Raw genomic sequence first — 15114 nt, 5'->3', positions numbered from 1 at the left:
TAGGGTATGCCAGTATATGCTTTGCACATCTGAATTTGAGAATTCTTGCCCATTCTTTCTTGTAGATTTGCTCAAGCTTTGTCAGATAACTTTTTGCCTTGTGATTTCAGGGTCTGCCACATGCTATTTTGTGGCCTTTGTGTTTCAGGAACTTTCGTCTAGTTTTGTCTATTTCCCATAGTTGCTAAATCTGTGTAGTGCTGCAGAAAAAGCGGTCTTTAGGTTCTCCCATCTTAGACATGGAACCATGTAGTTCTGTCAGGGTGGTCATTGGGTTCTTGGTCACTTCAGGACGAAGGTCCTTCTTGCCTGGTGACTCGGATAGGGAGGACAGCGTTCTCTAGGAGTAATTTGGTATTTCCTAATGATGGACCTGACTGACAAGCTTTACAGTGATCTCACAAGGAAATTAGATACAGTACAGCTGCGCTCAGTTGGAGTGTCTTAGCAGGTCATAAGGGTGGGTATACCAAGTTAAATTAAATTAAGATATTTCAATGTTTTTTTTACAATGTTATATGTAAATAATTTCCAGAATTGTAATTCCATATTAACATAATAGTTATTTGTGTAGATCGCTGACAAAAATTCCATACAGTATAAATCTATTTGTATTTGAATTTACAGCATAACAAGTTGTGAATACTTTCTGAAGGCACTGTATGTTGAGCATGGAACCGAGTATCATGCAGTGTACTTCTATGCTGTGTACTTGTATCTATAAATAGAAAACATTATGCTTAATCCATTCTTAATGTGTTCATTGGACTGCCTGGTTTTCAAATGTTTCTGTCGCAGATATGATTATATTGTACTTACAAGTAATGACACTGATGTGGTGGTTCTTTGCACTGGTTGTTGACTATGTTGACTGTGATGGGTTATGCTTTTATTAGAGACCTCAGAGACCTCATGGATTTTCTATTAATCTGCAGTACATTCATTTCTGTTAACATTAAGTTACAAAACACTTGCCTTGTGTATCTGCATTACACTACATTTTACAGGCCTTTTATATACCACCAATTAAAGCACATATAGTGTAGATCTATATTTGAATATATACTCCAGAATAAAATTTAATGACTTAAGAAGTAATGGATTTGTAATATTTCAAAACTGATGATTGATAATTGACTGAGTCTAAAATAAAAGTAACATTATGTTATGTTACTTGTTCTTTCTAAGAAAAGGTAGATCTTAAAGATAGATACTTTATTGTCCACTAGTGTGGAAATTTGTCTTTGGCTTCTCCTATAAAAGTACAAAACACACAAGCAAAACATAAAAGTCGCATACAATCATGTGAAGTACATTAAATCACAACAACAGTATCTGATGCATAAATAAATGGATAAATTTATAGGTTGTGGGGGACTACATTTACATACATTCATTGAGCTGTTTTATTGCAGAGGGGACAAATGTTTTTATGTGAATTTGGTACCCTATACCGTCCTCCTGATGGGAGTATTATGAATTACAAATGGAGTGGGTGTGTGGAATCAGCTGTGATGTCCCTTGCTATTCTGAGAACTGTATTATGATATAAATTGCTGAGCTGGGGCTACTCTTTCCCAACTACTTTTCCTGCCATTTTTGCAGTCCTGGACAGTTTGGTTTTGCTTTTCAACCCCAGGTTTCCATACCACACTGTCATGTTCAATGCCAGGATGCTCTCAAGGCTTTTTATATGCCATCTCTAGGACATATTTACTGACATTAAAGTTCTTTATTCTTTGAATTAAAAACAGCCTCTGATCAGTATGTGTGCCCATATATTTAAAACTCCAGCAATAAAGAATAAAATGTTTTTTTACAGTGACAAAATAATTTTTGTGTTCAGGTTTTGGTGAATCAGAATGATTAACTGTTTTCTAAATTGATTTTTTTGGATAACAGAAGCAAAAAGCAACTGTCCTGATGTGGTCAGTGGAGCAGGGTCTTCAACTGCGGCAGGAAGCCCTGCACCATCTCTTGGGGGCTTGTTTGCTGGAGGCTTTCCTGTGCTGAAACCTGCAGGCAAGAGAGATTACCCGGGTAAGAATGAGCACCATTGCAGGAAAGTTGTTGTGATTATTGCTTACTGTAACAGGAGACAGGAAAGAGAGTATGGATCCTTGCAGGACTCAGGAGAGAGAGAGAGAATTCCAATCTGAATCACAATACAAAAACGTAATCCAGGAAACAAGGCAGAAGGTCTGATAACGGTTGACACAGCAGGAGAGCAACAATCCAAACCACATGACTAAATCGTAAAGGAGGGGGCAGGCAAGAAAGTCTGATACCGATTAGACAGCAAGAGTAAATAACGTGCACTTGGAAGCTCGAGGAGAATCCGCAATAGTGAGCGGGGAAGTAAGGAAAAGGGGGAACTGAAATAGTGACAGGAGTGAACGGAGATACAGTAGGTACATTACTTGCGGTGCGAGCGTTTGTTAAACACAGTGCGCGTGGGACTGCGAGACGGGACAGAGACGCTTTATGTAATGAGAAGTGTAATGCGTAACACTTACAGTATATAAACAAATAGAAAATAATTAGGCTGCAAAGGAACAAGTAATAGGTTTATTCCATGCTGAAAAAAAGAAGAAAGAGAACACAACGTTTCGAAGGAACAATTATTAGAAAATAATTATTTTTAAAGGGGGAACTGCAGTGCTGTTTTTATATGTCAGGGTTCAAAAGAATCTGCATTGATGAGTGCATTTCAAACCACAATAAAAGTAAAATGTACACAGTAACTTGTAAAACCTCCAATTTACATGACAAAATAGACCATTACAAATTACAAAAATTTCCAGGTATGGAAACAAAACTTCCTGTGATGTGAAGCAGTCTTGTGAATACATTTCTTTTAATCCAATAGAAATATTGCTCTTGATTTTGGTACAGCTTTGCTGACATTTACTACTTGTTAGCTCTGCATGCAGATCATGTTGGATAATTTTCACGGTGAAATGTCTGCTGCACAACCTGTACATATTTGCTTGTACATCACAAACAATTAGTCAATATGGTGACTAGAGAGCAAGAAGGACTCCATGTCACAATTTGTAGGAACTCAAATGTGAGTTTGTGACAACATGGCAAATTACAGTACTTGTAACAGAGTTCACAATTTTGTGCTTAATTCGAAATTTGTACAATTTTTGTGTGATGTCAATGAATTTATTTTAACTAGATTTAATAATTGTTCTTATAAATAGGGACTGCAGTTCCGCTTTAATATGTAAATAAATAGAGAATAATAACAAATTTCTAATTCTGTTTTACACCATAGATGCCAACATAAGTTAAGAAAATATGCTACAGAATGCTTTCTGCCAAACAAGTCCACTTATAGCAAAGAAGTCACATCATACAGTGCCCTCCAAAAGTAATGGGACAAATTATCCCATTATAGCTTTATGCTCAGGAAATTTGGATTTCAAATCACAAGATGAATATGAAACAAAAGCAGAGAATATCCACTTTTACCTTCTTTAATCTACCTTTTATGCATGGGTATTTTATGCATAAATATTTACCGTTATATACCAACAGCACTTTTTTTGTTCAATCTCCCACATTTATATCATTAGTATTGGGACAAATGGGTTTGCAGCTGTTTTTAACTGCTACGGGGTTACACATTGCATACATTTCACACACATAAAAGTGTGAAGGTCTAGGCATGTTTGAGGTCTTGTGAAACTTATTTTGAAGTAATTCACCTGAATTAGTCATCAAAAACCAACATGAAGATCAGAGAGCTCTCTGATAGAAAAGAAGGCCATTTTAAAAATGAGAGGAAAGAAAATGACCATCAAAGAAATTAAGAGTCTTGGCATTGCAAAATCAACAATCTGGAATGTTCTTAAGAAAAGGAAACAACTGGAGTCACAAGCAGAGAACAAGGCATCCCAAAAAGTCAAATGCAGTGGATGACAGAAAAATATTTCTCAGTCTAAAGAAAAACCTCAAAATTACTGATAATAAAATAAAATAATCTCCAGAGTGTGGAGGTGCGAATCAGAAGGTTTCACCAAGAAAATTTCAGACACTGTACTAAAAGGTATTAGCCCCTCATCAGCAGCAAGAACAGAAGGTCTCAATTGGAATTTGCAAAAAAATACTGAGGTGAGCCACAGGAGTTCTGGAGCAAGGTTTTATGTACAGATGAAACCAAAATAAACATCTATCAAAGTGACGAAAAGGTGAGAAAAACAGGAGCAGCCAACGATCATAAGTATACCACTTCTTCAGTAAAGCATGGTGGAGGGAGAATCAATAATAAAAATTTATTAGTCATAGTAGTAGTATTAATAGATCACCCACCTGGATGATGCAATGGCAGCCACAGTGCGCCAGTACACTCACCACACATCAGCTATCACTGGGGAGGAGAACAGAGTGACTAAGCAGATTTGTAGATGGGATTATTAGGAAGCCATGTTTGGTAAGGCCAGGGGAAAATTTGGCCCTTAGTGTATTGATTAGTGTAGAGGTAACACCTCTACTGTTTTTGAGAAATGCCCTGGAATTTTTAAATGACTATAGAGAGTCAGGACCTTGATTTTATATCTCATCAGCAGGACGGCGCCTTTTTACAGTATAGTGTCCCCATCACTATTGGACCCACAAACACCTCTTCCAACAGCAACCTTAGTTTTTTTTCCAGGAGTTCTCCCATCCAGGTACTCCCACCCCAGGTACTGAAGATGGCAGCGGTTGGATGAACTCAGAGATATACAAACAGATCTTTTAAGAAAAAATGGCACAAGACTGTGATTATGCAGCAGGACAATGACCTGAAACTTACTGCACACTAAGGTGCATGTTAATCAGACAGAAAAAGTGGAACATTTTAAGTTCAATTTCACATTTATATGTCATTCCAGCCATCTACAACTATACAGTGGAATGAAATATCGTTCCTCCTGGTCCACTGTGCAAATACAGACAGGACACTGACATAGACATTGTAGACAGGATACACATAGTGCAAAGTGCAGATAGTGCAAATACATAATACATTATACACAACACACTGGGGGGGATTTAAGCCCTGTTTCTGGAATTGGGGTGGGTGCAAGTAGATTCCAGGGTGTTGAGGAGCCTGACAGCCTGCGGGAAGAAGTTGTTACAGAATCTGGTGGAGCTGGCCCGTATACTGTGATATCTTTTTCCAGATGGTAGGAGGGCGAAGAGTTTACGGGAGGGGTGGGAGGAATCATCTACTATACTGAAGGCCCTGTGTTAGCAGGGTAAGCATGGGAGGCTCCAATGATCTTTTCATCTGTTTCTGCAATTCGTTGCAGGGTCTTGCGGTCTGAAGCGTTGCAATTAGCAAACCAAACAGTGATACAGCTGGCCAATGGTGCTTCTGTAGAAAGTGGTATGAATGGGTGGGGGAAGGTTTGTCCTCCTCAGTCGCCACAGGAAATAGAGACGCAGCTGTGCTTTCTTGGCTAGGGAGCTGGTATTGAGGGACCAAGTGAAGTCATCTGTAATGTATACATCAATAAACTTGATGCTTCTAACTGTCCCCACAGGGGAGTCGTTGATGTGCAGTGGGGAGTGATCAGCGTGGGCCCTCCTGAAGTCAATGATTATCTCTTTTGTATTGTTTACGTTAAAAGACAGGTTGTTGTTTGTTCACCAGTCCACTAGTTGCTCTACCTCCTCTCTGTATGGTGACTCATCATTATAATAATAATAAACTTTATTTTATATAGCACCTTAAAGGTGGCTTCTCAAAGCGCTTTACATCATTGTTGCTAATGAGGCCCACCACTGTCGTGACATCGGCAAACTTGATGATACAGTTTGAACTGTGCATCTCAGGACAGTCATCAATGTGAACGGCAGTGGGCTGAGCACACAGCCCTGGGGGGTTCCGGTGCTCATTGTGATGGTGCTGGAGATGTTATTACTGATCCGGACTGTCTGAGGTCTCTCGGTTAGAAAGTCCAGAATCCAGTTACAGAGGGAGGTGTTGAGGTTCAGCAAGCTCAATTTTTCTGTCAGCTTCTGGGGGATGATTGTATTAAATGCTGAACTGAAGTCAAACGAAAAGCATTCTTACATAAGAGTTTTTCTTATCCAGGTGGGATAGGGCCAGGTGAAGGGCAAGAGATACAGCATCATCAGTAGACCGGTTGGGGCGGTATGCAAACTGAAGGGGGTCCAGAAGGGTAGGGAGTCTGGACTTTATGTGGCTCATGACTAGTCTCTCGAACCTCTTCAGAATAAGTGGTGTGAGTGCCAGAGGGCGATAGTCATTGAAGCAGGAAACAGCCGACTTCTTTGGCACTGGTATAATAGTGGTGGATTTGAAGCATATGGGGATGACCACCTGGCACAAAGAGATATTAAAAATATCTGTGAGGATGTAAGCTAGCTGTTCTGCACATTCCTTGAGCACACAACCAGGTATATTATCGGGTCCAGCAGCCTTACGTGGATGAACTTTGGCTAGTGTCCTCCTTACATCAGCTGCGGACTGGCAAAGCACCTGATCCTCGGGAGGAAGTGTGGTTTTTGTCGCAGGAACAACGTTCATTGATTTAAACCGTGCATAGAAGTTGTTCAGCACATCTGGGAGGGAGGCATCACTGTCACTGACAGGTGGGGTAGTACTGTAATCAGTAATGGCCTGGATGCCCTGCCACATGTGCCGCCAATCTTTAGTGTCTGGGAAGTGGCATTGGATTTTTCGTGCATAGGAGCACTTTGCCTCCCTGATGGTACAGGACAGGTTGGCCCTAGCAGTCCTGAGGGCTGCCTTGTCGTCTGATCTGAATGCAGCATCACGGGTTCTTAGCAGTGCACGGACCTCTGCAGTCGGCCAATGCTTCTGGTTGGCCCGTGTGATGGTGGATTTGGAGACCGTGACATCATCTATACACTTACTGTTGTAGCCAGTCACAGATGCTGCATACTCCTTTAAGTTAATGAGATGTTCATAGGTCGCAGCCTCCCTGAATATATTTCAGTCTGTGTGCTAAAAACAGTCCTGTAATGCTGAGATGGCTCCATCTGGCCTTACTCTGATCTGTTTCAGAACTGGTTTGGCACATTTGAGCAGCGATTTGTATGCCACAGAGATGTGGTCAGAGTAGCCCAGGTTGGGTGCAGGGAACCACTTTGTATGTGTCATGGATGTTTGTATAAACTATGTCTAGTGTGTTCACCCCTCAGGTTGCAAAGTTAACATATTGATAAAATTTAGGGAGAACTGACTTAAGATCTGTGTGATTGAAGTAGCCAGCAACAGTGACAAAGCCATCAGGATGAGTAGGATGAGTAAACTGGCCAAGTTAGATCGATCATCAGATCTGAATCCAATTGAGCAAGCATTCCATTTCTTCAAAAGGAGACTGAAGGCAGAAAGCCTGACCAACAAGCAACAACTTAAAATAGCTGCAGTTAAAGTCTGGCAAAGCATCTCAATTGAAGAAACGGAGTCTGGTGATGTCAATGGGACAGAGGCTTGATGCAGTTCACTTCTTTAATTTGCTTTAAGTGTCCCAATAGTATGGGCAACTAAATATTGGGGAACTGACCAGAACATATGCTTTAGTTGAAAACTGATTAAATGTGTTTGCAAAATATATCCTTAAAATAAAAGCTGACCTTCTGAACTCTGACTTAGAATAATTTATTTAATGTGAATGTGAATGTGAATTTAATGTGTGTATACAGCAGGGAAATGCCAATTTTAGGTGTTTGTCTCAATACTTTTGGAGGGCAATGTATATGTTCCATACCCATTTTATACATAAGGGGATTCATGCGGCAGTTTCCTTGAGATGAAAAACATTGCTAAATTCCATGTATTCCTTTAGTACAGATTGCCCCAGACAGCAGATTTCTTGGGATAAAAAATCTGAATTCCATGTATTCTTTTAAAAAAGTGTCATCTTTAAAATGTTAGAGACTAATTTGATAAAATTCTATTTATGGCTTTTAGTAGATGATATATTATGTATTATTAATTTCTTTGAATTTTCTTTGAAAAACCTTTTAATAAAAAATAGACATGCATGATTTATTTAAATCACATAAAAGTGATATTTTGGTGTTTTCCACTGTCATGAAATTCTAATTTCAAACTTCCCCTTAGTAAAGATGCAAACTAATCATAAATCCGTATGCATGTTTAAATAAATGTAGTACTTCCCTTAAAAAATAAAACTATGTGGTGAATTTAAATGTAATAGGAAGAAAGCATAATGTGAACCCGATGACTATAGCATTATTTTGTATTTTAGAAGTTTAAGCAAAAATATATTTATATTTATAAGGTATAAAGTGAATTAGAAAACTATTCCCATTCATATTAGTGACTGGTTAAAATTTGTCAGATTACATTGGCTAATTAAAGTTTTAATTACCCTTTTCTTTTGAATCCAGAATAATGATTTTTGATGCACATGTCATTAAGAAAACAAACACCATATTCAATTTAAACTGTTTGTTCAGCTTCCAGATCAACCCAGTCCTCCAGTGGTATGAGACAGCAAATACAAAGATATCCTGTGCCAGATGGTGGGAACCCATCTGTGCCTGATTCTTCTATGCTGAAGAAAAATTCAGAACCTGTAAACACTACAAGAGACAGCCCTGGATGCCCTGGGATGACAGCTCCGGCCCCACCACTGCCACCTTCAGCATGCAATAAACCAGCATTTTCCATGCCCCTTACTCCATATGTTTCACTACCCCCTCCACTTTTCCAAGAGAGACCCGGCAAAGACCTACCTTCTCCATCTGGTCCCCTGCCCCCCTCTCTCTCCTTCCCATCCCCTCTAGGCAATAAACCCACCTGGCTACCACCGCAAACACCTGCCACACCTCTGAAGTCTGTTAGTCCACCTCCCCCTCCAGCTCTGCCTCCATCCAGTGTCCCTGACAGGTCTTCTGGCATTTTCTTTTCCCCTCTTCCCCCTCCCCCTCCCCCTCCACCACCAATGTTGTCTGACAACAGTTTTAGGGACAGCCTATTGTTTTTTCCCCCACCACCTCCCCAACTTCCAACTTCTTATTCCTCTACCCACTCATCTTCCTTTCCCCCTCCCCCTCCTCCATTACCTTCTGGTGCTAACTCAACCGAGATGAACACACTTCCACCTCCACCTCCTCCTCCAAAGATGCCCCCAGTGCCATCTCCAACCTGCAGGCCAGGCATGCCTCCACCTCCTCCTTCTCTGCCCTCTGTAGTACCAGCCAGACGCCCTCCAGGAATCCCCAGAGCTGGAGGTACAGTATTTGCCAGTGCTGAGCTTGATGATGTCTGATGGAAGAAGTCTTTTAGGAGTGTCCCAGTTACTGATCCATCTAGCTTATTTTATCGGTATCTGGTCATTGATCTGGGGATCTTAACCAACCATTAATTGAAAGTAGTCAGTGTATGCACTTATCAGCTTTGAGAGCATTGCTGGGTGGCCTCTCTATGTAAAGAAATCCCTCTGACTTAAATGCATTTCCAGTTCCACTGGTTCATTTCAAATTCAGATTGAATGATGTCAAACAAATCCCTTGAGTTGACTTTGTTACAACTTTTGAGGATTTTGGATATCCTCACGTAGACTTCTGTGAGCGAGATTCAATTCTTTTAGCCTCTAGGAATGTAAGCTACAGTATGTAGGACATTTCTTTAAGCTTTAGAAATGCAAATGTACAAGTAATAGGTTTATTCCCTGCTGAAAAGAGAAGAAAAGAAACACGTTTCGGCTGTGGAGTCTTCTTTGGGTGTGGGCTTCACAGCCAAAATTTCTTTTTTCTTTTCAGCGTGGAATAAACCTTTATTTGTCCCATTGCAGCCTACGCATGCTGATGTAGCTCCCTACTTGAACAGCTTTAGAAATGTACTTGTTCCCTCTTCTTTGAATTGATTTCAAAGCAGCAATATTCTGTTTTAAACCAAAGTGCATTATTTAATTTTAACAAAATATTTCTGTACAAACTGGTTTTCATTACATAACATTGAGCATCTTTTATTAATTAAATCTTAAGGTTAAAATATACTTTATTAAAACATGCTGAGGAATCAATGTCATATTGTGTCACTACCCTGACACAGAAGGAAAAGCTGTAGAGAAACAATTGGTACATACTGAATGAGGCAACATTTGAGGTTCACCTTTATATAGTTCAACAGTGAAGTACCTTTGTATGTGTTGTGTTTATATCCAACTTTTGGAAGAAATTCTTAATTTTCATAATGAGCACAGAATACCTAAACTACATTTTTTCAAGGCAAAGACAATGCATTTATATAATAACACTTTCTAAATAGTTAAAAGTATAATATATATTAAGACTGAAACCTGTCACTCAGATCTGTGTGGTGACACTGTTCCATTTTAAGATGTTGCACCAAAGAGAATTCTGTTCTACAGTGAACTCTTTTTTGTGTTAATGTCCTGGTGTAAATGTTCTTTTAGATTCCTTTACCATTTGTCTCCTCTGTAAAATACATAATTTGTTGTTTTTTTATTTCAGAAAACTAAATTACTTTCACACAATTTATCATACTTTCTCACAGCTGCAGAGACTGGGAAGTGTGAATGCATGTGTGCCATTTCAAGTAGCTTTAAGGAAACAATCTCAAGGATGTGAATGAAAATATAACCACTTTAGGTTTAAGACAACATACTGTAGCAGAGGCACTGTAGCATTATTTATGCTCCTCCTGGCTGTTGTGTACCCAGCTTAGGCATTTTCTGTCTTCCACAGGAGGGGGAAGGTTGGCTCCCCCCCCAGCTCCTCCTGCTCGGTCTCCTTCCACCGAGCTTTCCAGTCGAAATCAGGTGCCCCCCAACTCTAGCTGGGGACCAACACCACCACCACCCCCACCACCTCCTCCCTTTCTGAAGAATAGCCAGATGCCCTCCCTAGGTAAACAGCATTCCATTTTACTCACTCTGCAATGAGCTCATTTACGATATTTTTTGTCATCAAATAATCAAAATAAAACACCTGTGTTTCTTAATATCCCTTACTGTTTTCCACACAGAAAATGAGTCTACTTCTTCTGAATGACAAAATCGCCATTAAAGTTGATAATACATTTAATTTTTGGAAATCTATTTTAATGTTTATTTTTAGGATTGTGCCTTAATACAATTACTGTAGTTCTTTCTACATTCTGTCTTTTATGATTTATTAAGTTTGTTTTTACTAATTATTAGATAATCAAGAGTAGAATCAATGTTGTGTTTATTTAATTGTGTTTCATTTTTAGATGACTTTGAGTCAAAGTTTCATTTTCACTCAGTTGTTGATTTTCCACCACCTGAGGAATATAAACAATTCCCCAGAGTATATCCAAGTAAAGAACCAAGAGGTAAGATAATAACAACTTTGATATTTGAATCATTCCTTACCATTTGCTTTTGCACAGCGGAGTTACACTTAAAGGAAAAGTAATGGGGAACAGAACAGGTCCTATATATATAATATAGGATTCTATACATTTCTGGTTCTAATCCAGCCTATGGAAGCTTAGTGTAATGGCATTGAGACGGATATAATATTTGAGAGATCAAAATAATAAGGATTATAGACAAAAGCATATTATTGTTCCACCTAGTCAGTTTGATAGTAAGTGATCCAAAAATCTCATTCAGTCATTTCTTGAAAAAAAACAAAGAGTATCTTCATCAGCAACATTGCTGAATACCTTGCTCCATACTCCTCAAGCCTTTAGGGAAGGTAGTGCTTATTGTTAAAAGTTTTTACCTTTGCGCTCATAAGACTTAATCATCCCTGGATGAGCCTGAACCACCAACCTTTAGGTTAACAGCCAAATGCACTAACCAGCACCAAGAGACATGTTACCTCTTACCAGTGACTTGTAGCCGTGAACAATTGTTTTTGTGCCAGCAAGAGTAAAGACTGTCTTGATGAGGAAGTTATTTTCTTCTGGGGTTGGAAGAAATTATTGATTAATTTCAGAATACAGAATTTATGATTAGCTCTAGAGGATAAAAATATTTAGTTGTGTTCTGGGGCAGAGGATATAGCTATCAGTTTGGTAAAATGATAAACCATAGTGTAGATAAGTATTAAAAATGAAGTGGAATAAGGAAGCTTAAAAAAGGCATTATCATCTATTTTATTTATTAAACTGGGTGGGTCTATGAAAATATATTAGGAACCTTGATATTTTTTAACTGAAAATATATTAGGTCAAATATAAAGTATTTAAATACAAATACATTTATTTTTAATGTATAATTGTCAAGCTTACCAACAAGACATCCAGCAGTTAAGATACTCTGTGAACTTTCTGTGAAGTAACATTGGCCAGATTTTCTCTTTTTTTATTATCTCGGTCTAGATTGGCAACTCTTAATATTTTTCTTCTGCTATTATGTCATATATTTATGAAACTCTTTATGGCCACTCTCTTTTTGACTTTTTTTAGTTCATCAACAAATAATGCTACACCTGGTTGCTTCAAATGTCATGTTTCATCTGCAGCTTGAATAGATATTTTGTTACCAAATTAGTTTGTTTTTGCATAAATTCTGAAAATGTTATGCAAAATAGAAAGATTTTCTAAATCAAAATAATAATTTGGTTACTGATTTCTTTCCTTTGCAGTGAGCTCCAGACCACCTGCATTAAGAACACAGATGCGATAAACAATATCGTGTAAAAGGTGCTTTATAGAACACATTACACCACGGAAAGAAATAAGGATTCTGTTTGTCTCTGATGTCAGAGGAGAAATGTAAAGACATTGAAGAATAAACTTCTTCTAGTGGTCTGACTCCATTATTATTATTTCTGTGAAGTTGGCCAATGTAAAAATGTTAACGTTTTAAATTGGAAATAGGTGCATAAATAACAATACCAGAACCCCGAGGTACCTAATAACTTGACTTTTTTCATTTCTGTTCAAAATCATTGACAATATTTCATATTGTGAGTGTTGTACATTTTTCTACATTAATTTATGTAAACATTATTTCAGAGTTTTGCAGTTTAAAGGCAGACAGTGTGCAGCACATCACAAATATTTACATGGAAATACAGATAAAACATTCCTGTCATGTTAATACTGTGACATTCTTTGTTATTTTATATAGTACGTCCACATTATTAGCAGCTTGTTCTCAGTAAGAATTATGATTCATACATTTTAGATTCACAATCACTTTTATTGAGACCTATAAAGCTTTTAAAAATTCAGTAAATGTACAAACATCCCATTTCACATATTGTCAGTAACAGCACTGAAGTAGAAGGAATGACTCTGAAAAATAATTAAAATTATGACCCGTATTTTAGATCCAGAAATTGTTTTTTAAACTTGTCTTCAGTTTTTTCTTTTCTCAGGACTTTGAAATGTATTCAAATGGAATGTTTTTTAAATGGAAGGGATAAACTGTTTATTTTCCTGTAAGTAAATGCAAAACAAGAAAACAGTAATGTATATCATGTATGACAGAAGGAAATGTTAATTATATAAAAAATTAATAAATTATTTAACGAACTAAGTGTCTTGTCATATGAAGTGTATCATAAAAGGCACAACTTAAGTTTACAATAAGTGTTCCTAAGTTAACAAATTTCAAATTATGTACACGTTTACTGGGGGAAAATGGGCCAAAATTGAAGTCTTGAAATCACCTAGGAATTAACTCAGAATTATAATAATAATTAATAATTGCTTACACTTATATAGCGCTTCTCTGGACACTCCACTCAAAGCGCTTTACAGGTAATGGGGACTCCCCTCCAAAACCACCAATGTGCAGCATCCATTTGGATGATGTGACAGCAGCCATAGTGCGCCAGAACACTCACCACACATCAGCTATCAGTGGGGAGGAGAGCAGAGTAATGAAGCCAGTTCATAGATGGGGATTATTAGGAGGCCATGATTGGTAAGGGCCAATGGGAAATTTGGCCAGGACACAACGGTAACACCCCTACTCTTTTTGAGAAACGCCCTGTGATTTTTAATGACCACAGAGAGTCAGGACCTCAGTTTTATGTCTCATCCGAAGGATGGATTTATATCTCTTTATATTTATATTATCTCTGTTTATAAGTTGAAACATACTGTTCACACATGTATTAAATGGTAAAATAGCATTTTGGAAAATGAGGAACATAGGAAGGATCTGAAAACTGTTTCAAGGTACCATATATACAGTGGTGTGAAAAAGTGTTTGCCCCCTTCCTGATTTCTTATTTTTTTGCATGTTTGTCACACTGAAATGTTTTAGATCATCAAACAAATTAAAATATTAGACAAAGATAACACAAGTAAACACAAAATGCAGTTTTTAAATTAAGTTTTTTATTATTAAGGGAAAAACAAATCAAAACCTACAAAAAGATTTAATGTTTTTTTAATCAATTCAAACTTTTGAATTTAATTTAATTTAATTACGATCATGAATATATATATATATTTAAAAATACACCTTTGCATGAAGACAGCATTTACCATTAATATCCCAATAAAGCAGAAACAGGCACCTACTAACGCAGCCACTCAGATTGTGCATTGAAATGTCATTTACATTTATTACATTTATTTTTAACTGGTTGTGGTTCCACTTTCTTCAGAAACATCTGCATCAGATTCTTTAACTCTGTGCTTAGTTTGGAAATATTCTCACTTGCTTTTTAAACTAGATTTTGCTGTCTTAATTGTTGCGATGGAAAATGAAGAGCTTGTAGTAATTCAGAATTTTTGAGAGAGCCTTTGATGGCATAACAGAAATTGGCTGACCCATTCCACTAGATAGGTTGCACCTTTCCACAATTTCCTTAGCTTCTTGAACTACATAGGAATCAGCTGTCATATCACTGTTATAAACCCTTGTTCCAGTGCTATCTTATCCACTACTGCTGCATGTACATAGCAGCAACATTTGTGCAATTTAAATAAAGTGACATAGGATTCAGATGTCATATCACTGTCATAACCCTTAGCAGTGTTTTATTGCAAAAAAGACATTTCCAATAAAAGGAAAAAATGAAACATTTCCAATAATGTGAAATGTTTTATTGAAGCACAAATTTCACGAAATAACCCAGGTGTTAAGATATTAAAATAAAATTGAGCAGCTGTGTCATAAAATTTTACAATTACAAAGCATT

General features: G+C 37.6%; 1 protein-coding gene across 1 annotated transcript in view; it reads left to right on the top strand.

The window, feature by feature from the left end:
- LOC107078613 (WAS/WASL-interacting protein family member 3) overlaps window positions 1-13496 on the top strand; it is a 52365-nt gene extending 38869 nt beyond the window's left edge. The window contains exons 5-9 of the mRNA XM_069195058.1: window positions 1903-2040; window positions 8470-9246; window positions 10726-10887; window positions 11234-11335; window positions 12598-13496. Of these exons, the coding sequence (XP_069051159.1) occupies window positions 1903-2040; window positions 8470-9246; window positions 10726-10887; window positions 11234-11335; window positions 12598-12638 (1220 nt within the window). The 3' untranslated portion in view covers window positions 12639-13496. The remainder of the gene's footprint in view (window positions 1-1902; window positions 2041-8469; window positions 9247-10725; window positions 10888-11233; window positions 11336-12597) is intronic.
- Window positions 13497-15114: the final 1618 nt, after the last annotated feature.

Source organism: Lepisosteus oculatus, chromosome 10 (assembly GCF_040954835.1).
Source record: "Lepisosteus oculatus isolate fLepOcu1 chromosome 10, fLepOcu1.hap2, whole genome shotgun sequence".
Lineage (NCBI taxonomy): Eukaryota > Metazoa > Chordata > Actinopteri > Semionotiformes > Lepisosteidae > Lepisosteus > Lepisosteus oculatus.
This window is presented reverse-complemented; position numbering and strand designations above follow the sequence as displayed.